Raw genomic sequence first — 25,955 nt, forward strand, 5'->3', positions numbered from 1 at the left:
ACTGCAGAGTGAACGCCAGACAAAATTAACACCCCTGAGCTCGATGTTATCTAATCACACACAAACACACACACACACATACACACACACACACACACACACACACAGACACACTCGTACTCATACTCGCTCATGCTCACATACACACAAATACACACACACACACACACACACATATATACTTGTGTGTGAGTGCACACACATAGACAAATGTGCATGCCCGTGCACACATACACACACACACACACACACACACACATTTATTATTTGATTTGTGTTAGAAGAACATTAGATATTAAGACAGGTTTTCATCAGAAATGACATTACAGAATAGTTGGATGAATGTCCTTCTAAGATTAAGCTCCCATTTTCTGTCCTCATTAGTGCAGCAAAAGGACAGGTCAGAGAGACAAAAAAACCCCACAGAGAGGTAATCCTCCCCTTCGGAACAGACAGTACACAGTTCAGATGGGATATAAGGAACTTTCTGGAACTGAATTTTTGTTTCCCTGGAGGAAATATGACCTCAACAGATGCTAATTCAATTTGGAAATTTTAAATTTAGAACATTCCTTATAGCATTTGACAAAAGCAACAGTGGGCAAAGCTACGGATGAAAGAAAGAGTAAAGAATCTGTCAGTCTATGTCAGAAGAGTGAGGGATGTAAAAAAAAAAAATGAAGAAAAACCCCCACAGAATTTGAAAGATTTAATGAATGAAAGAAATATGTGAAAGATTTAATGAAAGAAAGAAAGAAAGAAAGAAAGAAAGAAAGAAAGAAAGAAAGAAAAAGAAAGAAAGGGAACATTCAGGTGGTTGTTGAGATGGAAATTATTTCATCAGTGTATATTGTTGCTAGAAGAGCACTCAGAGAGGTTTGTTATAGGAAATGCCATAGATGTTACCAGGGAAAGACCTTTTGAAGAGTTCAAATTTTTCTGCAACAATGACTTTTTCAGGCTCAGGCATAGATGTGATCTCAGTGAAGAATCCAGTGAGACTAAATCAAAATTGGTGAAATATTCATTCATTTCTACAGGCCTTAAATGGCCAGACAGTCAGTTATATCCTGACCGCTAACATCATTTTCTCACAGTTTATTGTATCTGGTCAGTGGATGAAGCAAATGCCTGTGGAACCTTTCATAGTTAAAAAGCAATTAACCGTATTCCTAGCACAGGAAAGTATGCCTCCCTCAACAATCTTTTTTTATACTGATGACAGGAACACTAAACCCACACACACACACACACACACACACACACGTACAAATGAACAATGATGAATTCATGTGTCAGTCTTTTGCATAAGACAAGCTAACAGAATGATTGACACACACACACACACACACACCGTCACTACACCAGCTTCACATATGCATTTCATCTCTGCTCACCATGACAACGTAGGCTGTATCAACCAATCAGAGACCACAGAGGGATTCAGGCCCGGTCAGGGCTCTGCGTCAGTCAAAAAACACTCCGTCCCACCCTTATGGGAAAATTACACTGACATAACCTCACTTCAGCAAAACAGCTGTCACTTTTCCACCTCAAAGAGAACTCATGTGTGTCTTGGCACCAGCGCCCTGTATGCGAGTGTGTGTGAGTGTGCGTCGGTCCTTCCACTGCATCTATATGTGTGTGTGTAGGTTCTTTCACAGAGAGGGCATTAAACAAACACACATGTGCAAACACACACACAGATGGGAGGGGGCAGAGCATGTGGACAATACCTCTTTGTAAGAGAGAGACTTCTTCTTACACAAATTTATGTGCACTCAGTTATATGTGTTACATGTAAATACATTCATGTGCACTCAGTTATATGTGTTACATGTAAATACATTCACGTGCACTCTGTTATATGTGTTACTTGTAAATACATATTGTACGTACAGCAGCCCTGATTATGACTTTATTACACACACTGTGAGAGAATGCAGTCTAAAAATAGTAATTCACACAATGTTTGTGACAGATTACAAAAGGATGCCGTAAATAGATGCTTGCATCGCAGTATTCTAGCGCGCTAGCATCAGAGATTCCTGACTGAAGGATCCGCTCCGTGCTTCTGGGAAATGGAAAATGTGAGCTGATTGAACGCTGCTGTTCCAAACCACATTCTTGACGAGACATCATCCTCCTACCTCCTGACGGATTGCAGACACACAGAGTTTGGAAGCAGCTCCTCTGTCAAATGGTTCCGGTCCCCGCCCACACCATCACCCTGCCTGATGGTCTGGGAGGGGCCTGATGATTTGGGAGGGGCGTGACAATTTGGGAGGGGTGTGAGAAGAAATGAGCCTCTGCCCAGTTTCACCACTGAACCGTACCCTGGCTGCACCGATCCAGTCACAGAAACATCTGGGCAGTGCTGGGCCCTAGACATGTTACCGGGCCCTCAACCTCTGTCACTGCCCCGACAGTTACCTGCCCACATGGGTAAACGCCCGTATGATTTAGAAGGCTTTGGGATTGTTCTCGTCTCAACTGGACTGATTCACAAAACAAATTCAAAATTATTATCTATGTGGAGATGATTCCACTGAGTGACAAAGAAAAGAGAAAGAGAGATTAAAAAAAAAAAGAAAATAGGAGACCACCTTGGAAAGCATCTGCTGTAACATTTGAGCATAATTTTAGCCTTTGTTTTAAATCGTTATCATGCCTCTGGTACTGAACTGCTCTGTATAGAGAACAATGAGATCTGAACTGTTCTGTATAGAGAACAATGAGATCTGAACTGTTCTGCATAGAGAACAATGAGATCTGAACTGTTCTGTATAGAGAATAATGAGATCTGAACTGTTCTGTATAGAGAACAATGAGATCTGAACTGTTCTGCATAGAGAACAATGAGATCTGAACTGTTCTGTATAGAGAATAATGAGATCTGAACTGTTCTGTATAGAGAATGAGATGTGAACTGTTCCGTATAGAAAATAATGAGATCTGAACTGCTCTGTATAGAGAATAATGAGATCTGAATTGTTCTGTATAGAGAATAATGAGATCTGAACTGTTCTGTATAGAGAATAATGAGATCTGAACTGTTCTGTATAGAGAATAATGAGATGTGAACTGTTCTGTATAGAGAATAATGAGATGTGAACTGTTCTGCATAGAGAACAATGAGATGTGAACTGTTCTGCATAGAGAACAATGAGATCTGAACTGTTCTGCATAGAGAACAATGAGATCTGAACTGTTCTGTATAGAGAACAATGAGCTCTGAATTGTTCTGCATAGAGAATAATGAGATCTGAACTGTTCTGTATAGAGAATAATGAGATCTGAACTGTTCCGTATAGAGAATGAGATCTGAACTGTTCTGCATAGAGAACAATGAGATCTGAACTGTTCTGCATAGAGAACACTGAGATCTGAACTGTTCTGCATAGAGAATAATGAGATCTGAACTGTTCTGCATAGAGAACAATGAGATCTGAACTGTTCTGCATAGAGAATAATGAGATCTGAACTGTTCTGCATAGAGAATAATGAGATCTGAACCGTTCTGTATAGAGAATAATGACATCTGAACAGGCATCACAGTGAGATATCACTCTGACAACCTTTTTCTGCCATATAAACAATACTTGGAAGACTTATATTTTTACTTGTGAGCTGTTGATGGTGAAAGATAATAAAATTGATAAGAATGTCTCCTGTTTTGACGACTAATCTACCACTTCCTCTTCACCATGTACCAGCAAATACCACTACATTAAGGATTGACAAAAGACATACCACACGTGTTCATCACACGCCTACGGGTCACACGTCTCTGTTCTGTGGGTTAAACGTCTCATTTTGACACATTTCATCTGAAATTTATTTCCAGAACACGTTTTACCTTTTTGCTCAGAGTTTTCTGGCCCCAGCGTTGAGGACCTGGGGGAGAGGTTGTTTGGGCTTTGAATGGCTGATTCAGCAAATCTGCCTGTAAACCCACTGACAAGACCTTTAGTTCAATCAGATGTGTGGCTACTTGGCTGGGATGAAAACAGGCTGCCAAAGACTGAGGCTGCTTCACCACACTGGAGTCCACTCAGCTGGTGTGAGTACGGAATAAACGTACTGATCTGCTATGCAGTCACCATACTGAAGATTGAAGACAAAACTGAGTTGTTTTGAATGATCTTTGTGGAGCAGAAATTCTGTGTTCTATGAACACTGGCAGCGATGGACATGTATCTGTGCGGGTGGAGAGCAGAATATGTATGAGTCACGCTGTCAGATTAATAGAATAATGATTACGCTCTCAGATTAACAGAGAAATAATAAAACTCAGATTTACAGAGAAACAGTAATACTCCCAAATTAACAGAGAAATAGTAACACTCACAGACTAACAGAGTAATAGTTCCACACTCAGAGTTAGGATGCAGTGCTGATGTTTAGCATGCCGTTTGCTGTTTTCCTGTTTGACCTACATGCTACCATTCCAAGCCTCTGCTGCCCCCTGGTGACAGGAGAATGTTATTGTCTCATTTCAGGAGAGTACCCTGAAATGGACTTAGAACAGATGAAACTATATATAAGCAAACATGACTGGCTTCTCTACGTCACAGAGGAACACAGAGACTTTTTAAAACATTAAAATTCATTAAACACAGCAGTGACCCCTCTACCAAGTAACCTTAAGCCAAAGCAGTTTCTCGACTCTGCTCTGATCCTGATCCTGCAGAGGATGAATTAATGCAGATGACGTGGTGGGAAAAACATGACACTCAAAAAGAGCATTATTATTGCATTATTCCACTGTATTACAAATTCCCCTCTGTTTCAGCTCCAAATATTACTGAAGACACATCTCCATAGCCATTCAAATATATGGTCCAGCAGTTCTATGGTTTTCACACTGCCTTGAACATGGCTCAAATAGATTTTTGCTATTATAAAGAGAATTTGTTTTGGTACATGAAATTAATTGATAAATGAGCACGTTTCAGTAACTTGACCTTCTGGAAAACACTGTGAATCTCTATGAGGGAATTGTATAAAAGAAATTAATTAGTTATTCAAACACTCTTACATTCAACTCCAAGAGCTTAAACTCCTGTGTTTTCAGTGCAGTGTTTCCCTCAGTGTTTCTCACTGGCATCACTGCATTGCTACAACTCATTCAAAACAAAAACCAAACAAACTCACAAAAATAACGAAAAACAAACAAACAAAAAACCAAATAGAAAAGGCCATGAGTTCAGATGATAATTTAAGAATTAGCTATGTGCAAAATTAACGCATGTCACGGGCTAGGTTGACCCCTTACGAGTAGAAACTGAGTGAGCGGAGGACAAAAGAGGAGAGGGGAGTGGAGGGGAAGAGAACGAATGAGAGAGGGGGAGAGGTAGAGAAAAGGGTCCACAGAGGATGTCATGGCAACAAACAGATCAGAAACGTCTATAAGACAGTCGATACACTGAGTGTAAGGCCAAACTCAAATCCCTATTCCAGAACAGAACGTGTATATATAAGAGAAATGACATTCCAGTCTTAGGCTGCTGGGCAGTCTCAGGGACCACAACACCTCGTTAAGACATGAATCACACACACTCTGATTCACATCTCTGGCCACCCCTGAAGGACTATAAATATAACACAATTCACTTAACTGCACATTTCTGTGAGTCCCTGCATGTTCTACCTAAAGCATTGTGTCACATGACCACCACAGTCCCAACAACCTTCTGACCAATCAGCTTACAGTACACAACAATGGAAAACTCATCTGAATCTGTAGTGTCGAAAGCCGGGACACTATGGAGAAAAAGAATGGAGGATCAGAAAAAAAACGTGAAAGAAGTGTTTTCGATAGAGTTCAGAAGCAGCCATTCTCAAGATTCCACACTCATCCGCTCTACCCTCCATCACGCATCCGTATGTTTTCTCTCTCACACGCGTGCGCACACACACCGCAAGCAACAGAGACCTCCTCCTCTGAGAGTCCTGATGTGTGACTTGACCTTCGCAGTGAGTTTGGTAACCGTGGTAACCATGCTTAACGTGTTGTCGGTGCAGTCGTCTCAGCCGTTCAGTCTCTGGGTCACCAGCTCGCGGTACATGATGGCGATGTAGATGAAGAGGAGCAGGATGACAAAGAAGTCGTCCAGGAAGCCCAGCAGGCCGAAGAGCGCCTCAGGCAGGAAGTCCAGCGGCGAGGCCAGGTATGTGAGTGCCCCGACCAGGCAGAGGAGGATACGCAGTCGAAACATCCAGAAGAGCCCGCCCACCGTGAACATCTCCCGAAAGGCATGACGCAGCAGGGTGGGGACGTCCCGCAGCCGGTCCATCAGCTGGAGAATCACAATTCACACGCACGTCAGGGATTAACCAAATGAATCTTAATTAATGCTAATTCATGCCGCTTAAAAATGAAGAATGTGTCTGTTTAAATTAATATTAATGGTCAATCTGCAAAAAGGCCTCATTCATTTCCATGTTATGGGTTTAGAATGTTTGATATTTACATGTACACGGCTGTTTCTGAGTGGGAGCGTGCCCAGTCCATTATGCCTTTATCAGCATCAATATCATAAACAACAAATCATAAAAATTCCCCACAAACACTAAAAGTTAAGCAGGGCTTAAGTGGATTATGGGTTTATGCACTGCGTGCGCACACACACACACACACAGACACACACACACACACACACACACACACACACACACACACACTCACAGATCGGGGCTGGCCAGAGAATCTGCGGTTGTAGTCATTAACATCCTGCAAGATGAGCCCAGGGTCTGCCTGTCCATCCTGGGATTGGTTGGGCTGCTCACCCTCTTGGAAGAGCGGGAAAAGAAGGGTCACCTGATCTCAGAACAGTACACACAGGAAGTAAACAGTTTAGATAATAAACACAGTTTGGTCAGTAAGCACAGTTTGACAAGGAAACTCTGTTTGGTCAGGGAACACAGTTTGGTCAGTGAACAGTTTAGACTGTAAACACAGGATGATGAAACAGTTTGTTCAGTAAACTCAGTTTAGCCAGCAAACACAGTTTGGTCAGTAAACACAGGATGATGAAACACAGTTTAGTAAGTAAACACAGTTTGGTCAGTGAACAGTTTGGTCAGTAAACACAGGATGATGAAACATAGTTTGGTCATCACTGATTGGTGACAGGTTATCAGTGATAAGTGACAGGTTGTCATTGATGAGGTGACAGGCTATCATTGATGAGGTGACAGGTTAGCAGTGATTAGTGACAGGTTAGCAGTGATTAGTGACAGCTTAGCAGTGACTTGTGACAGGTTATCAGTGATAAGTGACAGGTTGTCATTGATGAGGTGACAGGCTATCAGTGATGAGGTGACAGGTTATCAGTGATGAGTGACAGGCTATCAGTGATGAGGTGACAGGTTATCAGTGATGAGGTGACAGGTTATCAGTGATGAGTGACAGGTTGTCATTGATGAGATGACAGGTTATCAGTGATGAGTGACAGGTTGTCATTGATGAGGTGACAGGTTATAAATGATAGATGATAGGTTTACACATGCTCTGTTCTCTCACCATCTGTCTGCATATGGGACAGCTGATGGCACCCAACCATGTACCATACCTCCAGTAGGCAACGATACAAGAGCCTGTGGAGAGGACAGAGAGAAGACATCAACTCAGAGCCTAATATTTCACAAAACAGGCAGTACAATCAAGTTAGTCACTGTATCTCCAGGGTTCATTCAGTATAGTATTTGTTGTGACAGAATCTCTCTCTGACCGTTGATTACTGAGAAAGGCTGAAGAAGAACAGGGATAATCATGCACTGTTATAACGGGCAGGTCGCAGTGAGTCTCAGAACACGACATCTCAATTCATGTCATGGACGGGCAACAGCGACAGGCAGCCACATCAGGTTCCTGTCGGCTAAAAACAAAAACCAGTGGCTGCGTGGTGACTGACACTGGCCCACTGAGAGCAAACGTGGGGTGGGGTTTGTCGGTCGGTTAGACCTGGCAGTGGATGGGTGTGCCTAAGAAACAGGCCACTGAGTGTGTTAGTCGAAAGATGAAAACTGAACTACCAATGAGTTAAGTCTCTCACTGAATCAAAACATCAGTGAGATGTGTGTCAGGTGATCACTGATAGGTGAATGCTGTGATGATTCACCAGCTGTCACCAGACTTATTCATATCATCAACAATGGACAGCAGATATGACAAAAAAATGACAACACTGAGAGACGAAATAGTGACACCATTCACATGGAACAGTGAGAGAGAAGTTAAATGACTGTGATGAGTCAGGGAAGTCTCACCGCAGAATAGGTGTCCACAGTTAGTCTCCACAGGTAATGTAGCCTGCTGCAAACACACCGGACACGACATGTCGGAATAAAACTGATGTCTCTGCTCCGCTGATCCTTCCTGAGACTTAGAGAATGAGAGCAAGTCGGAGAGAAAGAGAGAAAGAGAAAGTGAAAGTGAGATATAGGTACTGTGTTGTAACATTTATTGCTGATCTCTACAACTTGTTTATCCTCTCAATAAATCTTCTTTCTCATTCAAGCTTTCTATCATCACATTCTCCCTCTCAATTACAACCTCTTATAACAGATTAGTCACACTCTACAACGCACATTTTACATTTAAAACCTACATGAAATACAAGGCTTGTGCTTCTGTTCAGAGGTCACATAACGTCATGAAAAGGTCACATGTATTTCTAAACTGACTGATTAATTAGTTAATGAAATTGTTAATGTTAAGTAATTATCTAACTCAATGTGAGGACATGACACGAGAGTGTTTCTAAATGGACTGATTAATTAATGAATTAATGCAGTGTTAAGTAGTGATCTATGTGAAGATTTGACATGAGAGTGTGTTGACGCTGTGGAGCATCATCTCATCTGTCTTTACCCGTTTTAACTGAATCATCTCATCTGTCTTTACCCATTCTGACTTAATCATCTCGCCTGTCTTGACTTGCTCTGACCGAATCATCTCATCTGTCTTTACCTGTTCTCACTGAATCATCTCATCTGTCTTTACTTGTTCTGACTGAATCATCTCATCTGTCTTTACCTGCTCTCACTGAATCATCTCATCTGTATTTACCTGCTCTAACTGATTCATCTATCCTGTCTTGACTTGCTCTGACCGAATCATCTCATCTGTCTTTACCTGTTGTCACTGAATCATCTCATCTGTATTTATCTGCTCTAAGTGAATTATCTCATCTGTCTTTACCTGCTCTGACCGAACCATCTTGCCTGTCTTTACCTGCTCTGAGTGAATCTGAGTGACTGAAGACATGACATGAGAGTGTGTTGACGTTGGGGAGCATCATCTCATCTGTCTTTACCTGCTCTGACTGAAGCTGCTGCCTGACAGCACGAACATGCTCCTGATTCTCTGGGTGAATCCTCTGCTGCTCACTCCTGCATATGAGAGAGAGAGAGAGAGGCTGAGAACATGTACATACGACACGTCCGTGTTTCCTAATAAGACAAACGTGAATGAATTATGATTAGTCGGTGAACTCCATACCTACACAGCAGAACCGCCAGTCCTGCCAAAAACGCCACACTGAGTACGACCACGGCCAGAACCGGGTTACTAATGCCTTCAATCAGGCAATCCTCATCTTGCAACAGATTCATGCACTGGTTCTCTTCCATCCCAGCTTTTCATATCCAGCGACTCTGAACAAGAACGTTACAAAGATCATGAGGCTACATTTACAAAAACGTCAGTGCTCAACCTAGCCTACATATTAACGAAACTCAATGAAACAATGAAGGCAGTTAGATTAAATAAAGATTTTGTTCTAAAAGTCCATTTGCTTTCAGAATTACTGAAGATTCGGAACGCCTGCACGTTTAAAAACAGCCTGGCAAGATGGTCTATTTTAAGCGATGAGAACTAACCGCCCATACCATCTGTCCTATATAACTAACGAGCTTAAACTCCTGCTCCCTCTACAAGAGATGTCATTCACCCGTCTATACTGTTGTAATTCACCAGTACCTACACGACAAACACACGAACAACATAATCGACTCATTCTAAAAAGCGACCGCGTCTGTTTTGTTGTTTCGCTGCATTCAGTCCTAACTCGCACATTAGCGCATGGTGGCTAGAACATAATTAACAAACGTAACTCTACAGGATCAAGAAAGGGTCGTTTGTGTACAGAAGGCCACTGTGGTTGTAACTCTGAGTATAAATGCAGACATGTAATAAAGAAGAATTTATTACCTATGGTGCGATTACAAAAAGTCCAAACAAGTACACTGAAAATACGCTATCCGTAAGGAACTACATGTCGCCATTGAAATTTGACAACTCAACCCCGGCTGCACTTCCGCGTTCCTGCTGAGGTCCGTTGGATTGGTGCTGTTTAGCGAACTGCCTGTTTTATGTGAAAAAAGTTAAGATTTTCTACTCAGTAAAATTTTCCTCGAATATGCTACATATAACGTATTCGAATGCAAATTTTTTGTTATTCAACTTCTCATTTATGCCGTAAATTAAGTTGGACCTGTCACAGATTTATTCAGGCCTGAGTTGTCCTGATTTTGTAGGGTGGCATTCGTAGGACCCCGGCGACTGGCTGGAAAAAGCACAGAGGGATAAACCGGTCGGGTGGTTGTGTGTGTCTCTACATATTTGTTAATTGAAAAATATCCTTTTTCAGTTCGACAATACTGACCACCACATTGATCAGAACATAAGAGTGTTTTTCTCCAGAACCGTGTTCCGTCGTAACAAGTTTATAGTACTACGTGTCGACGCTCTGATCAGATCGACAAGACGCCTTTCTTCTTTGGGGTTTCATCCTGTCCGCATAGCTTATTTGATAAAGCAAAGCTAGCCAGCTAACATTGTGGATTAATCTCTTCTGCTGAGATGAGTAGCCTGGAATCTGTGGATCGAGTCGAATTGTGCGAGAGTCTTTTGACATGGGTGAGTATTCTCCATTTGTACTGATAGTTAAGCGTTTTATTTCATGACGGTTGCGATTTAAAAAAAACGGGAAAAACGTTTGCCAGTCTGGTCAAAATGTTCAGTTCCCGTAATAACTGCCTTTTTGGCTAGCTGACTAACAACATCGTTTTCGTCCGGCTTTATTCGTTCACTGTAATTATTGAATGTCCCGCTTGTTGACGAAATCCGTCAACCGATGGCAACAATCAGCTAGCTAATATACGTAGGTTGGCCAGAGACACAAATTACAGACACAGCTGCTATCTAGCGTCATAATCAAAGTCTGTCATCAAACAGAGACTCACATACGAGTTATCTCAGAACGTGCTTTCAGTTTGTTGTGTTTGTGTCACTTGTGTGGCCTCCTGAAGCCCATAGAAAAAAGTATCAGGTAGCACTGATTAGCTCAGGAGGATAAATTCAGTTTCCATATCTTCAGCTATCGTACTGGTACTTGCCGCTGCTCGAAAGAGGACTAAATAGAGTTACACATGACAGTTGTGGTTTTAACCTGTGACGCCGGATCTTTCCTGTGGTGTTGTAGTTTCAGATATGACGTTTGAGTGGTAAAGTTTCTGGTTTTGCGATGGAGTCAGTGGAAATCAAATGAGGTTGTATGTAGGACGGTGTTGTGTTCCAGTGCTTGTCGTTTCATTTGAGAGAACAGTTCACGTGGGCCGTTGCTCTTAAGTATCTGTGTATACTGAACACAGAGAACCAAGAGTCTACAGGCGACTGATGATGTACTGTTACGTCATCACAACAAGCATAGCGTTGAGGTAACGGTGACACGATTCACATGGAAATGCACCGAAACACTCGCCCTTTACTGACATCCAAACGCATTCTTACCTTAAGCAACACGTCAGACAGGGCTCAAATACATTTAAAACATTGTTTATGTCATATGACGTGCTAGAGTTGCATAACAAGTATGTTCTGAAAATAACAGTGCCGAGGCAGATGAGTTTGTCCTTGGCTTGTGTGTGTGTGTGTGTGTGTGTGTGTGTGCTCTCGCTTTGCTCTCAGGTGTCCTGAATTCATGTCCCTGACTCTGCTGAGACAAGTGCTATGGCCGATGATGTTCTCTCTCTCTCTCTCTCTCTCTCTCTCTCTCTCCTGGCCGCTCTCATTCTGTCACTACACAGACCCTTTTTGCTACTGGCTGAGTGATAAAAAACCACTGTTTTTTACCCAGATTCCACTCAATGTTCACACAAGCTCCAGCTGATTAGAGTGCATTTAGTGTCATTCAGGTGAGGGTGAATACAAACAGAGAGATAAAAGAAAAAAAGACAAAGCAAAACAAATAGCACAAAATGAGCAAACACATGAGCTCCCCACTGCAGCACACAGAGCTTCATAGACGACACTGAGCAGAGGGAGAGAGAGAGAAACTGGAAGGTGTGACCCTGCAGGTATGATCATTTAGTCACAGCTGGGCTCCAGAGCCCAGATGTGCACTGACATGTTTGTGGCCTTTGACAGGCTGAAGGATGTGTTCATGTTATGCTGAATTGTCATCACTGCCTAGAGAGACCTGCTTTAAGGGGAATTAGAGAAGATCACATATCCACTGACGCTGTGACTCACATACTGATGGAGCATAAACATCTCCAGCACTGTGCTGAATCTGTATGTGTTCAGAGGCTGCGGGACAGAACAGTGACAGACTACAGAGAAGTAGACAACAGACAGGCTACAGCACTGACAGAGAGGTAGACTACAGACAGACTACATCTACTGTGGATTGGATGATGAGGCTTTTTGAAATGCTATGACATGACTTCTATCCACAATAACAAACTGTAAGCTAGCACAGCAGACTGGTTAGCAATAGTTTTAATCCCTCTGTGAAAGTTCATATTTTTACTAGCTGTATTTTATGTAGAAAAAAAGGTTCTGAAACTTAGTTCTCTTCTGTTTGCACATTTCTTCCAGGCCTAGTGTGAGAGGGATATGAAAGTGGATGTGAGTTTAATGTGAGAGGTCATAACACAGGGATGTGTTTGCGCTTGCTGTGTGTATATGTTCCTATAATCTGAAACATAGTGTGTGGCTAACAGGACAGTGTTGACAGGAGATGTGGATCAGCAGCAGTGAGTGGAGTTTCTGTGTGTGTGTGTGTGTGTGTGTGTGTGAGCATCCTGACTACACATCGTTACTGTTAAACATGCAGTGAGTGGAGTTTCTGTGTGTGTGTGTGTGAGCAGTGAGCATTCTGACTGTTACTGTTTAACCTGCTCTGACTCCTCAGAGTGAGGGAACCACAGGCTTGTTGTTCAGTATTTTAAATGTTTTAATGCTCGGTTTGGGAGACCTGCTGTCAGCTATAATGCTCATCTAGTGAGACGACTTCATTTTAGAAGAGATTACCTCCCTGACCAAAGGGTTGGATGTTCGTGGGCTTGGTTGACGCTGGTGTATCCAGTGTCAGAGTGGTGTAGTTGGGCTTGGTTGACTCGTGTATCTAGTGGCAGAGTGGTGTAGTTGGGCTTGGTTGACGCTGGTGTATCCAGTGTCAGAGTGGTGTAGTTGGGCTTGGTTGACTGGTGTATCCAATGTCAGAGTGGTGTAGTTGGTCTTGGTTGACAGGTGTATCCAGTGTCAGAGTGGTGTAGTTGGGCTTGGTTGATTGGCGTATCCAGTGTCAGTGTCGCATCCCCATGGGTCCCCCAGGAGCAGGATTGAGAACCACTGCTCTAGTGGTTTAAACTGGACTTTAAACTATGATTCTGAATACAGTTACATTTCAGAGCTTTGTGTTTTTGAATACAGTTACATTTCAGAGCTTTATGAGTCAGAATACAGTTACATTTCAGAGCTTTATGAGTCAGAATACAGTTACATTTCAGAGCTTTGTGTTTTTGAATACAGTTACATTTCAGAGCTTTGTGTTTTTGAATACAGTTACATTTCAGAGCTTTATGATTCTGAATACAGTTACATTTCAGAGCTTTGTGTTTTTGAATACAGTTACATTTCAGAGCTTTATGATTCTGAATACAGTTACATTTCAGAGCTTTGTGTTTTTGAATACAGTTACATTTCAGAGCTTTATGATTCTGAATACAGTTACATTTCAGAGCTTTGTGTTTTTGAGTAGTTACATTTCAGAGCTTTGTGTTTTTGAATACAGTTACATTTCAGAGCTTTATGAGTCAGAATACAGTTACATTTCAGAGCTTTGTGTTTTTGAATACAGTTACATTTCAGAGCATTGTGCTGTAACAGGTACAGCAAGTTATTTCCTCCAGAGGTAACGCCTAAATGACATTTTTACCCCTCAGTGCTCAGAGCCGTGTTTGAGCGAGGGACACAGTCTAGAGGGGGAGGATGACATGAGAAGACATGGTACGGCTGATTCTTACTGTGGAAACAATGTTGCAAGCTCACATTCCACACATAGCAGTTAGCAGGCTTGCTACATGTGCACAGCTAACCTGCCGCTTCATAGTCCAGGCCTCAGCTCTCAAACACACACCCGCTCACTTTTACCAGTGTGACCAGGGGCTCAGGCAGTGCTGCATCTGTAAAACACACACAGGTTTGAGAGCAGTAATCCTGTCTTGGTTTGGATATTTTACTGTTGAAGACGCAGAGCTAAAGCTGCTTGTAGATCTGTGGTGTACTTTAATTCGGTCCCCTCGGTAAGTGTAGGGAAAACCTACCAAATTTGGCCAGTCCAGCATGCTGTGGGTGAGTATCCAGTTGAAAACTGGGACTCTGTTTTGGAGAGCCTGGGATTTGGCTGTCTGCCTCACGTTTCCTCACTTTTACAGAAGAGTTTGGGTGTGGACTTCCTCTGGTAGATGAGGCGCTTTTTTTTGTAGGTTTGAGATCACAATTGAGCCTTTGTGATTTTTTTTTTGTCTTCTGACATTTTTTGAAACTTTCGCTACTTCATTGAAAGCTTTTAAAAGGTTTCAGGTCATTGAATTTGCAGAAGGCTCCCTGACTCAGTACTGCTGATCCCTTCCTGAGGTCAGAGCAGATCTGTAAGTAAGGTTTCAGGCATTTGGATAAGTTTAAGGGTGTTTAATTGGGATTGGATTAATGAAGTTTGCATAAGAGAGGCACGCCAGGTAATGTGTGTGAGTGAGTGAGCGAGTGTGTGTGTCTGCGTGTGTGCGTGCGCGTGCATTGGAGGTTGAGTTCTCTGTGTTCACTGTTGTTACGACACCTCTCAGGCAGAGCCCAGGGTGTCAGAGGGTAAGATTTCCTCACCAGCATTTCACAGCTAAAATTAAGCATCAGTCCATTCACTAACTCCACTGTACAGAGCAGGGAAATCTCCTTTACTGTCCATTCACTAAACCCAGCACACAAATCTCCTTTCTCCAGTTTTCATGTTCCCACAGCGAAACTGGAATGGCTCTTTTTTAAGAAGATATGGCCATGTCATATTTTACCTTTGATTTTGTATTACAGTGCATTAGTTGAGAGCAACAGGCATCTGATATTTCTTTGCTTACACAGATGATTGTAATCCTCTGAGTATTTAGAGATGATGGACAGATGGAGTAGAGACATTCTGCTAGATGAAAAAGATGGTTTATCTAAGTGTGAATAACAGAACAGCATATGGCTATTTTCAGCTGATAATTCTCCTCAGAGTGGCCACTGCCGCACCATGGTGTTAAAAATCACTAAGTCTTTACATGGCACACATTTATTATCAGCCTGGTTCTTAAGGAAACTACTGTGAATGACAGTACAGAAATCAGACTGCACAGTCAAACTGTCCATCACAAACACCTTATTCTCAGGAACTCATGGGAAATAACTAAAACAGAACAACACACAACACTGTGGCGGCAGGGTGGAGCAGTGTGTAGTGCTGTTGCCTCGCAGCAAGAAAGTCTTTGGTTCGATGCAAGAAGGCCTCGGGTTTGAATCCCTGAGACCTTTATGTGTGGAGTTTGCATGGTCTCCCCGTGTCTGCGTGGGTTTCCTCTGGGAGCTCCGGTTTCCTCCCACAGTCCAAAGACACGCAGGATAGGCGAATTGGAGACACTTGACCTTAGGTATGAATGTATGTGTGAGTGTGTTTGTCTGTGTGTCTGGTGACCTGTCCCGAGTGGGATAGACTCCACCCCCCCCCCCCCCCCCCCCCCCTCCCACCACCATACTTAGGATGATGTGGATAAGCGGCTTAGATAATGGGCGAGTGAGTGAGTGAACAACACTGAGTGAGTGAACAACACAACACTGTCATTGTTAGTGAAAGCGTGTTTCTGTGTGGGTTCACGCTGGCTCTGCACTGGACTGAGGCCGGACAGGAGTCTCTTTGCCTGGCAGCCGACGTGATTGGGCCAGAGAAGTGGAGGAGACAGGAGGACAGGCAGGGATGAAATAGAGCAGACAGGGTGACACAGACCACTGACAATAACATGCCTGACTGCATAACGACATCTCTAACTTAGATCACAGGCCTGTCAGTGTTGGTCCACTGACGATAACATGCCTGACTGCATAACGACATCTCTAACTTAGATCACAGGCCTGTCAGTGTTGGTCCACTGATGATAACATGCCTGACTGCATAACGACATCTCTAACATAGATCACAGGCCTGTCAGTGTTGGCCCACTGACGATAACATGCCTGACTGCATACCGACATCTCTAACATAGATCATAGGTCTGTCAGTGTTGGTCCACTGACGATAACATGCCTGACTGCATAATGACATCTCTAACACAGATCACAGGCCCAACATCTCAGTGCCTAGTTAACTAGCCAAACAACTTATGTTTAATTTCAGTAAAGAGACTCATGTGTACCCACTAACAAGAAGCAAATGGCACTGTTAAATATAAAAGACAATGTGTTGCATGGACATCAAATTTTGTACTGAGGTTTCTCTACTCTTCCCGCTCACTAAGCACTGCAAACTTACTGTTAGTACAGAGGCTAATCACACACACTAAATACTGCAAATTTACTGTTAGTACAGAGACTAAACACACACTAAATACTGCACACTTACTGTTAGTACAGAGGCTAAACACATACTAAATACTTTTAAACTTACTGTTAGTACACAGACTAAACACACACTAAATACTGCAAACTTACTGTTAGTACAGAGGCTAATCACACACACTAAATACTGCAAGCTTACTGTTAGCACACAGACTAAACACACTCTAAATACTGCACACTTATTGTTAGTACAGAGGCTAATCACACACACTAAATACTGCAAACTTACTGTTAGTACAGAGACTAAACACACACTAAATACTGCACACTTACTGTTAGTACACAGACTAAACACACACTAAATACTGCAAACTTACTGTTAGTACAGAGACTAATCACACACACTAAATACTGCAAATTTACTGTTAGTACAGAGACTAAACACACACTAAATACTGCACACTTACTGTTAGTACAGAGACTAAACACACACTAAATACTGCAAACTTACTGTTAGTACACAGACTAAACACACACTAAATACTGCAAACTTACTGTTAGTACAGAGGCTAATCACACACACTAAATACTGCAAATTTACTGTTAGTACAGAGACTAAACACACACTAAATACTGCAAACTTACTGTTAATACAGAAGCTAAACATACACACTAAATACTGCAAACTTACTGTTAGTACAGAAGCTAAACATACACACTAAATACTGCAAACTTACTGTTAGTACACAGACTAAACACACACTAAATACTGCAAACTTACTGTTAGCACAGAGACTCAACGCACACTAAATATGGCAAACTTACTGTTAGTACAGAGACTAAACACACACTAAATACTGCAAACTTACTGTTAATACAGAGACTCAACACACAGTAAATACTTCAGACTTTTAATACAGAGACTCAACACACACCAAATATTGCAGTCTTGCTGTTAGTACAGAGACTAAACACACACTACATACTACAGACTTAGTGTTAGTGGAGAACCTATTAAGGACTTACTGCATGAGTTGGGACACAGTTAAGAAATCTACCAAACCGCTCAACAGACATGCTTATCTGTGGATTGCATCACAGTGTTATGTAGCCTGCCTCCTTAAACATCAGAGTCACATGCTCATGTTGTGTACTGTGTAGAATTAGTTCTCCTTTCCTGAATGACGCTGAGTTAAAACCATTTCATGGAGATTCTCTTTTGTTTTGTAGGGCTCCGTGCTCGCACTTAGGGTATACTAATACTTCCAGCCAAAATCCACAGATCCTTAAGTCATATTCATGAATGTACAGCAAGAAGCTTTAAGATTCTGTCAAAATTCCGCTCCACCTTTTAGGGACATATTGATGAGATCAATATGTGAGAGGATAGCCTGCTCTGAGTCCGCTGTATACATTCTAGGAGTCAACCAATATAGGCCCGACTGGTAGTGGGATCCAATATTGAGCATTTTTATGATTATCAGAATCCTGTTTTATTTTTTATCCGACTGCCAATAAAATTAATTTAAAAATACGCTACTTTGGCTCTGATGTAGCTGCCTATCTCTGTAGTCACCACTCTGTGGTCTCGAGCAATGTCCTGCCCACAGCACTATCTGATTGGTTACATGTCATGAGTAATAGCCTATCAACACTGAAGGCTACTGTGCCACAGGCGGGCACAGAGGAACGCATCTGCGGACTGGAGCAGCTTTGGTGAGTGAGCGGAGCTGTGTTTCAAAGGTAAGGCAACAGATATTGCCGAAGTTGCAGTAAACATCACAATCCTCTATGCTGAAGTTGCAAAAACACCACAGTCTGCTTTCTGCACCACAGTCTGGTGCTGCTGAGTTGGGACTACTACTTGAGACTCAAATTTCAGTACAAACTTAAGTTTTATTAGTTTTATTTATTTTCACTTTATAAAACTTCGAGGAGCTTTTTTGTTTATTTGTTTATTAAAATTTTCAGTTAACTTTATAAAAAATGCTGCCAGGAGCCCCCAGCACTTTTTGTTTTAAGATAATGTTGAAAAGTTTCTTTTAATTAAACATATGCTTAAAGGCATTTCAACAAAGTTTTGTCTTGGAGTTAGTGTTATTCTAAATCTTGTCACCAAGATTTTCATTTTTACTGCAGATATATATCGGTTCCAAATATCGGTTATCGGTCTCCTTGAGTACTAATATTCGGTATCGGTATCAGCCCTGAAAAAAACATATCGGTCAACCGCTAGTACATTCCTGTATGGTGATTAAAAGCTGAGTTTCATATGAGTCTCTGTGAGCTTAAGGCAAACACAGGAAACCTAGGCTTAGGAACCTATTGCAATATCCTGTGAGCTGCAGTGTTGTCACATTCAGACCCTGGGCCAAAACAGAGTCCACGGAGACAGACGCTGTCACTCTGAGGAACCGTGTGCCTGACTCTTTCAGAAGAATGTGTTTTCTGCGTCTGTGTCATTCAGTTCTGTTTTATTCCTATAATCAAACGCAGGTGGACTGTTTTGGTCATTCAGTTCTGTTTTATTTATATAATCAAACACAGGTGGACTGTCATGGAGTTGTCCTGCCTCAGAGCTACTGCTGGGGTGTATGTGTGTCTGCGTGTGCGTGTGTGTGTGTGTGTGTGCGTGTGCGTGCGTGTGTTGATGATGTGGCTGCCCAACTCTACCCAGCTCTGTCTTCAGTTTTCCAGTCTTTCACTGATCCAATAAGAGACCGGGGCATTGGAGCAAATGGAAACTCTCCTCTCGTCTATTGACCTTTCGGAAGTGCCCACCTCCCTCCCTTTTTTCATGATAACAGAGCGCCCACCCTGCCTGCATGGTGCTGTGTGAGATGGCGGGTGGTAAGGGAGTTGAGTTACAGAGGAGAGCCTAGTGGACTGTCTTGGCTCTGTCTGGCTGGGCACTGTGCCAGGAGCTGTGTGGACCGCGTGGCTTGCTGTTTCTTCCTGCTCAGTGATGTGGCAGTGCATGGCTGACGTGACGCTGACTCCAGTGATGTTTGTGTGTGTGTGAGTGTGTGAGTGTGTTCTCATACCAGTTCAGAGCACTCCAGTCCTCCACCACCCAAGACTGCCGCTAATGAGAACTCCAGAGCCACGACTTCACACACACTTAGAGAACTCTCTCTCTCTCTCTCTCTCTCTCTCTCTCTCTCACTCACACACACACACACAGAAACAGACACAGACACAGAACCTTGTCTTCTCCAGTCTGCTGCTCTTAGCATTGTCATGGTTACTGGTGCTTTTTAGTCTCTTATTTCCTGACTGAAGCCTTTTTCTCTGACCTCCGGCAGCTGAATCAACCCGAGGGAACGTCTGGTCCTGCCAGCTACAGGAGTGTATGTATCAGAAATGAGGACATTATGAAACCGTCAGAGGTATTTTGTCTTAGCTCAGGACAGCAGCTCCAGTGGACTGCTGAGGGATTGAGTGTTCTTTTGGAACATCTCTGTACAGAATGCCCTTTATGACCTCACCGTTGCCATGACCTCCACCCACCCCTGGCTCCAGCCCACTGACCGGAGCACACGCTATTCTAGCCTCAGAATGGCACCACACAAGACCAAAGCCTGAGTTTCTTCAGCCTCTCATATGACAGAATTGCTGTGTATGTTTTATTGTTCTTGTTCCAGATTACAGTAATCTGATTAGGTTCATGCTGTAATTGCAGTGTGATGCGGTCTCTCTGAGAGAGACTGAGGGAGAGTGACCTGCAGGAAACACTGAGATTTAAATTCATTCTGATAGGCATGTGATGGTAATAGCTGGACGACAGAATGCTGCTGTCATGTCCTTCTGCTTTATTTGTTTGTTTGCTAATTTATTTATTCAAACGAACAAGAATAGGGCTGTCAAAAACCCTAGACAAAGGCACAAGGAAGTAAAATGTTGATAAAATGGGGGTTTTTAGTATGGCGGTAATTAACGTGAGTGGAGTGAAGCTTTCGTGTACTCCACCATTTGCTGTTTGGTGGTGCATGCAGGTCTGTCTGGTTAACATAAACACAGCAACCAGATTATCACACACAGATCACTATTAAACATGCTCTCGACAATTAGTCTGAATGTATGTGGAAAAGAGCAGACCTGTGCCCTGAGGCTGGCCTGCAGCGTAAACATAACCATATGTGGCAGAGACAGGATGAAGGGAAGGGCAGTCCCACCCCATTCAGAAAAGCCCCCAAACAGAGTCTGATGGGGACAAAACAACACCTGCAAGGCCTGTGAAAGAAGAGCAAGGTTAAACTGTGGTACCTGCAGTATCAGAAAAATGTACCCCACACTAGTCATATGGTCAGAGCCTCTCACATGGGCCAGTTCTGGAATGTTCCATAAAGTGATTTGTTCAGCTTCATGCAAATCAAAGAGTGTTACATCAGCCTACCTTCACTGAGTCTCTCTCTCTCCCTCTCTCTCTCTCTCTCCCTCTCTCTCTCTCTCTCTCTCTCTCTCTCTCTCTCTCTCTCTCTCTCTCAGGAATCCTTCTCTGTCTTCATTCTGCACATGTTTTCCTGTCAGATGTGTTTTCTATGTCTGTTTTCACTGGGAATGGGAGGCTGTGACAGACTGATTTGTTAACGACTGTAGTGAACGCTCACACACTCTGAGCAGTGTTATTCACATACACACACACTCTGGGCAGTGTTATTCACATACACACACACTCTGGGCAGTGTTATTCACACACACACACACTCTGGGCAGTGTTATTCACATACACACACACTCTGGGCAGTGTTATTCACATACACACACACTCTGGGCAGTGTTATTCACATACACACACACTCTGAGCAGTGTTATTCACATACACACACACTCTGAGCAGTGTTATTCACATACACACACACTCTGGGCAGTGTTATTCACATATACACACACTCTGGGCAGTGTTATTCACATACACACACACTCTTGGCAGTGTTATTCACATACACACACACTCTGGGTAGTGTTATTGTCAGACTCTGGACAGTGTTATTCTCAGACACACAGACTCTTGGCAGTGTTATTGTCAGACTCTGGACAGTGTTATTCTCAGACACACAGACTCTTGGCAGTGTTATTCTTGGACTCTGGACAGTGTTATTCTAAGACACACAGACTCTTGGCAGTGTTATTCTCAGACTCTGGGCAGGTGTTCAGGCCACACTGCTGGCACTGAGTGTCCACTGAATGTGGCTTGTTTGGATCTGTTATTAGGCAGTAAACAAGTTTGTCTTCAGGAGAAAACTCCAGGAATTAGCACTAAAGTAGCACACAGTGTTGTATGGTGAGTCTGCCACCAGCTGTCCTTTTACGACTGTAAACCTGATAAAGATTCAGTCTAATTCGTCGGAACACACTGTACAGTCATACCCTCATGAAATGCTGGGATTTGATTGGTGAATTAGAGAGGAAAGTATCTCACATGTGATATGGGTTGTTTCATGCTCAGTCCTACTCTTGCCTGTCTGTGACTGGTGACATACCTTCATAGGCATGTTTATTAATACATAGTAAATGCGCTGAGAGTTACCGTAAGTCATACAGACCTGTAATACTGGCACAGAGAGTGGACTGCATGAATTCAGTACTGTGTGTGGTACATAACTCTGAGGACTGAGCTTGGTTGTTTGTCCTTTAACACTGATGTGTGTGTGTGTGTGTGTGTGTGTGTGTGTGTGTGTTACAGATCCAGACATTTGGGGTGGAGGCGCCGTGTAAAACTGTGGAGGATCTGACGAGTGGAGTGGTCATGGCCCAGGTCCTACAGAAAATGTGAGTGTGAGAGTGTTAATTCTAAGACACACACACACACACACACACACTATCTCTCTCTCTCAGGCATACACACACCCACTAACACAGATATATGCACTCTCTCTAGTTGTTTTCACATGTGCACTATGGACTATAACAGAATCAGGTTTGCGTTATGTCCGAAGTTGCCCTTTCACACATGTAGCACACAGCAGCAGAAAGTCCAAGTCAGACGCTTTCACACATACTCAGAATACTCTGTTTAGTTTAGGCGAGGGGTGGCGCCTGGGTAGAGCCTGCAAGAGTCAGGACATGACGCAAAAAGTACTCTGCTAAAATCACAGGGTACTGTTTACAACAAATCGAAAAAAGCGGACGAGGCTGATGGACTTTTGTCTGATGATTTCGGCGTCGGCCCTTACAGACAGAAGTTCCTGAGTCTCTCCAGTTAGACGTTTCTGTTGGCGTCTTCATGTAAATGATCCTTCTTCGTCACCCTTGGATGTTTGTATTCTTCCGGGTTTCGCACCGGTCGCATGTTAGAAACAGCATCAATACGCCCACTTGCTTGCCCACTTCACACATACAGCCCCTCCGGTTAGAATCCCGATTATTTTAGGGTTGCAGTGCATGTGTGAAAGGGGCTTCTGTTAGGCATAATTTCACACATTCACACACACACATACAGGTGCACACCACAGAACTCATGATACCGACATAAACACACAGACAGTCTGATAACAGTCACACAGACACACACACACACGCCATAGATCACACTGCACCAACACAGACACATGCATTCAGAACACACACACATTCTCATATACACACACAGTGTTTCCTGCCCTCTCTTACATAAATGATTTGATGCAAATGTGGGAAGTGAAACCCCAGGACAATGTTATGCTCTCTGACTCTGAGAGGTGACGGTGCTAAGAGAAGTCCAGTTCTGACTCTGGCCTGTCTCTGAGAGGTGACGGTGCTAAGAGAAGTCCAGTTCTGACTCTGGCCTGTCTCTGAGAGGTGACGGTGCTAAGAGAAGTCCAGTTCTGACTCTGGCCTGTCTCTGAGAGGTGACGGTGCTAAGAGAAGTCCAGTTCTGACTCTGGCCTGTCTCTGAGAGGTGACGGTGCTAAGAGAAGTCCAGTTCTGACTCTGGCCTGTCTCTGAGAGGTGACGGTGCTAAGAGAAGTCCAGTTCTGACTCTGGCCTGTCTCTGAGAGGTGACGGTGCTAAGAGAAGTCCAGTTCTGACTCTGGCCTGTCTCTGAGAGGTGACGGTGCTAAGAGAAGTCCAGTTCTGACTCTGGCCTGTCTCTGAGAGGTGACGGTGCTAAGAGAAGTCCAGTTCTGACTCTGGCCTGTCTCTGAGAGGTGACGGTGCTAAGAGAAGTCCAGTTCTGACTCTGGCCTGTCTCTGAGAGGTGACGGTGCTAAGAGAAGTCCAGTTCTGACTCTGGCCTGTCTCTGAGAGGTGACGGTGCTAAGAAAAGTCCAGTTCTGACTCTGGCCTGTCTCTGAGAGGTGACGGTGCTAAGAGAAGTCCAGTTCTGACTCTGGCCTGTCTCTGAGAGGTGACGGTGCTAAAAGAAGTCCAGTTCTGACTCTGGCCTGTCTCTGAGAGGTGACGGTGCTAAGAGAAGTCCAGTTCTGACTCTGGCCTGTCTCTGAGAGGTGACGGTGCTAAAAGAAGTCCAGTTCTGACTCTGGCCTGTCTCTGAGAGGTGACGGTGCTAAGAGAAGTCCAGTTCTGACTCTGGCCTGTTTCTGAGAGGTGACGGTGCTAAGAGAAGTCCAGTTCTGACTCTGGCCTGTCTCTGAGAGGTGACGGTGCTAAAAGAAGTCCAGTTCTGACTCTGGCCTGTCTCTGAGAGGTGACGGTGCTAAGAGAAGTCCAGTTCTGACTCTGGCCTGTCTCTGAGAGGTGACGGTGCTAAGAGAAGTCCAGTTCTGACTCTGGCCTGTCTCTGAGAGGTGACGGTGCTAAGAGAAGTCCAGTTCTGACTCTGGCCTGTCTCTGAGAGGTGACGGTGCTAAGAGAAGTCTTCAGATCGTGATGACTGATCTGAAGACTTTGCTGGTTTTGTTTACATTTCAGTCCTAAACCCGTAAAATGATCAGCAATCTTTTGGCCAAGCAGCTCTTTGCCCCTGGCCATCTATAAAACTGAAAATCATTCCTCCCTCCCAGTTTATCAACACAAAACATGACCCCTGTTTCAGGCAAAGAATGTTCCGCTGAAAGCCTCCAAACATGTGGGGCAGGAACCAATGAAAGATGTTTTCTCCAATATAAAACACAGTGACTGACAAAAAACAATAAACTATAAACAAGACACAAAAACAAAAAAGTAACCCCTGGTAACCAAGTTTCCAGTAGTTGTTGACTGGCTGTGTGGTGATTGATTGAGACGTCCTCTGGAACATGGCTGTTTGTGGAGATGACGTGAGAACTGGTCTGCTCCCCAGGAATGTGACGTTTAGGACCACATGCAGTCTCGCACCCTGTTACTGAACAATGACACTAGAGTCTGAACTGGTATCCACAGCATCGATAGGAGCTAGTATAGAGAGTACTGGTATAAACTGGTATCCACAGCATCGATAGGAGCTGGTATAGAGAGTACTGGTTTAAACTGGTATCCACAGCATTGATAGGAGCTAGTATAGAGAGTACTGGTATAAACTGGTATCCACTGTACCGATAGGAACCAGTACAGAGAGTGCTGGTATACACTGATATGAAGTGATACCCAGAGCACGGGTACAAAGTGATAGTACAGTTCAGTTTTTGTGTCTTTGGAAAAGGAACCCTTTTAGTAATCTCTCTCTTTCTCTCCCTCTCCCCCTCTACACCACAGAGATATTGTGTATTTCAATGACAGTTGGATAAGTAGGATTAAGTCTGAAGTAGGGGATAATTGGAGGCTAAAGGTAAGTGTGTTTGTGTTTTGTGTGTGTGTGTGTGTATTTGTGTGTGTTTTCCACTTCAAAACACAAATAGCTTCTTGTTGTACATACACACTTTTACTGATAGATGGTATTTAACTGAGAAGAAGTTGGATAGAAATGTTTTGTAGTATGTAATGCATTTTATAAAACATTATCAGTTTTACACTGACTAATCTCTATGAGACATGTCCTTTGCTTGTCCTGTGCTGAAATAAAGACAAAGGAATGAAAAGATATGTGCATACAGAATGTGAGAGAAACAAGCTGAACAAGGTAACAAACCTCCATCTCTCTCTCCTTCTTAGATAAGCAATCTAAAGAAAATCTTGAAAGGGATTTTGGATTATAATCATGAGGTAAGAGGCCTGTGTG

General features: G+C 43.2%; 2 protein-coding genes across 2 annotated transcripts in view; one reads left to right on the forward strand and one right to left on the reverse strand.

Moving 5' to 3' along the window:
- Positions 1–4,728: 4,728 nt before the first annotated feature.
- Positions 4,729–10,276, reverse strand: rnf170 (ring finger protein 170). The gene is made up of 7 exons (XM_030784567.1): positions 10,220–10,276; positions 9,509–9,663; positions 9,324–9,399; positions 8,275–8,389; positions 7,529–7,602; positions 6,692–6,823; positions 4,729–6,302 (listed from the first exon to the last, which is right to left on the reverse strand). The coding sequence occupies exons 2-7, from the start codon at positions 9,637–9,639 to the stop codon at positions 6,033–6,035; spliced, it is 798 nt and encodes a 265-aa protein (XP_030640427.1). The 5' UTR covers positions 9,640–9,663; positions 10,220–10,276; the 3' UTR covers positions 4,729–6,032.
- Positions 10,277–10,732: 456 nt separating this feature from the next.
- Positions 10,733–25,955, forward strand: part of hook3 (hook microtubule-tethering protein 3) — a 40,657-nt gene continuing 25,434 nt past the window's right edge. Inside the window, exons 1-4 of the mRNA XM_030783940.1 lie at positions 10,733–10,927; positions 22,563–22,648; positions 25,493–25,565; positions 25,889–25,939. Coding sequence (XP_030639800.1) covers positions 10,871–10,927; positions 22,563–22,648; positions 25,493–25,565; positions 25,889–25,939 — 267 coding nt within the window. The 5' untranslated portion in view covers positions 10,733–10,870. The remainder of the gene's footprint in view (positions 10,928–22,562; positions 22,649–25,492; positions 25,566–25,888; positions 25,940–25,955) is intronic.

Source organism: Chanos chanos, chromosome 9 (assembly GCF_902362185.1).
Source record: "Chanos chanos chromosome 9, fChaCha1.1, whole genome shotgun sequence".
NCBI classification, from domain to species: domain Eukaryota; kingdom Metazoa; phylum Chordata; class Actinopteri; order Gonorynchiformes; family Chanidae; genus Chanos; species Chanos chanos.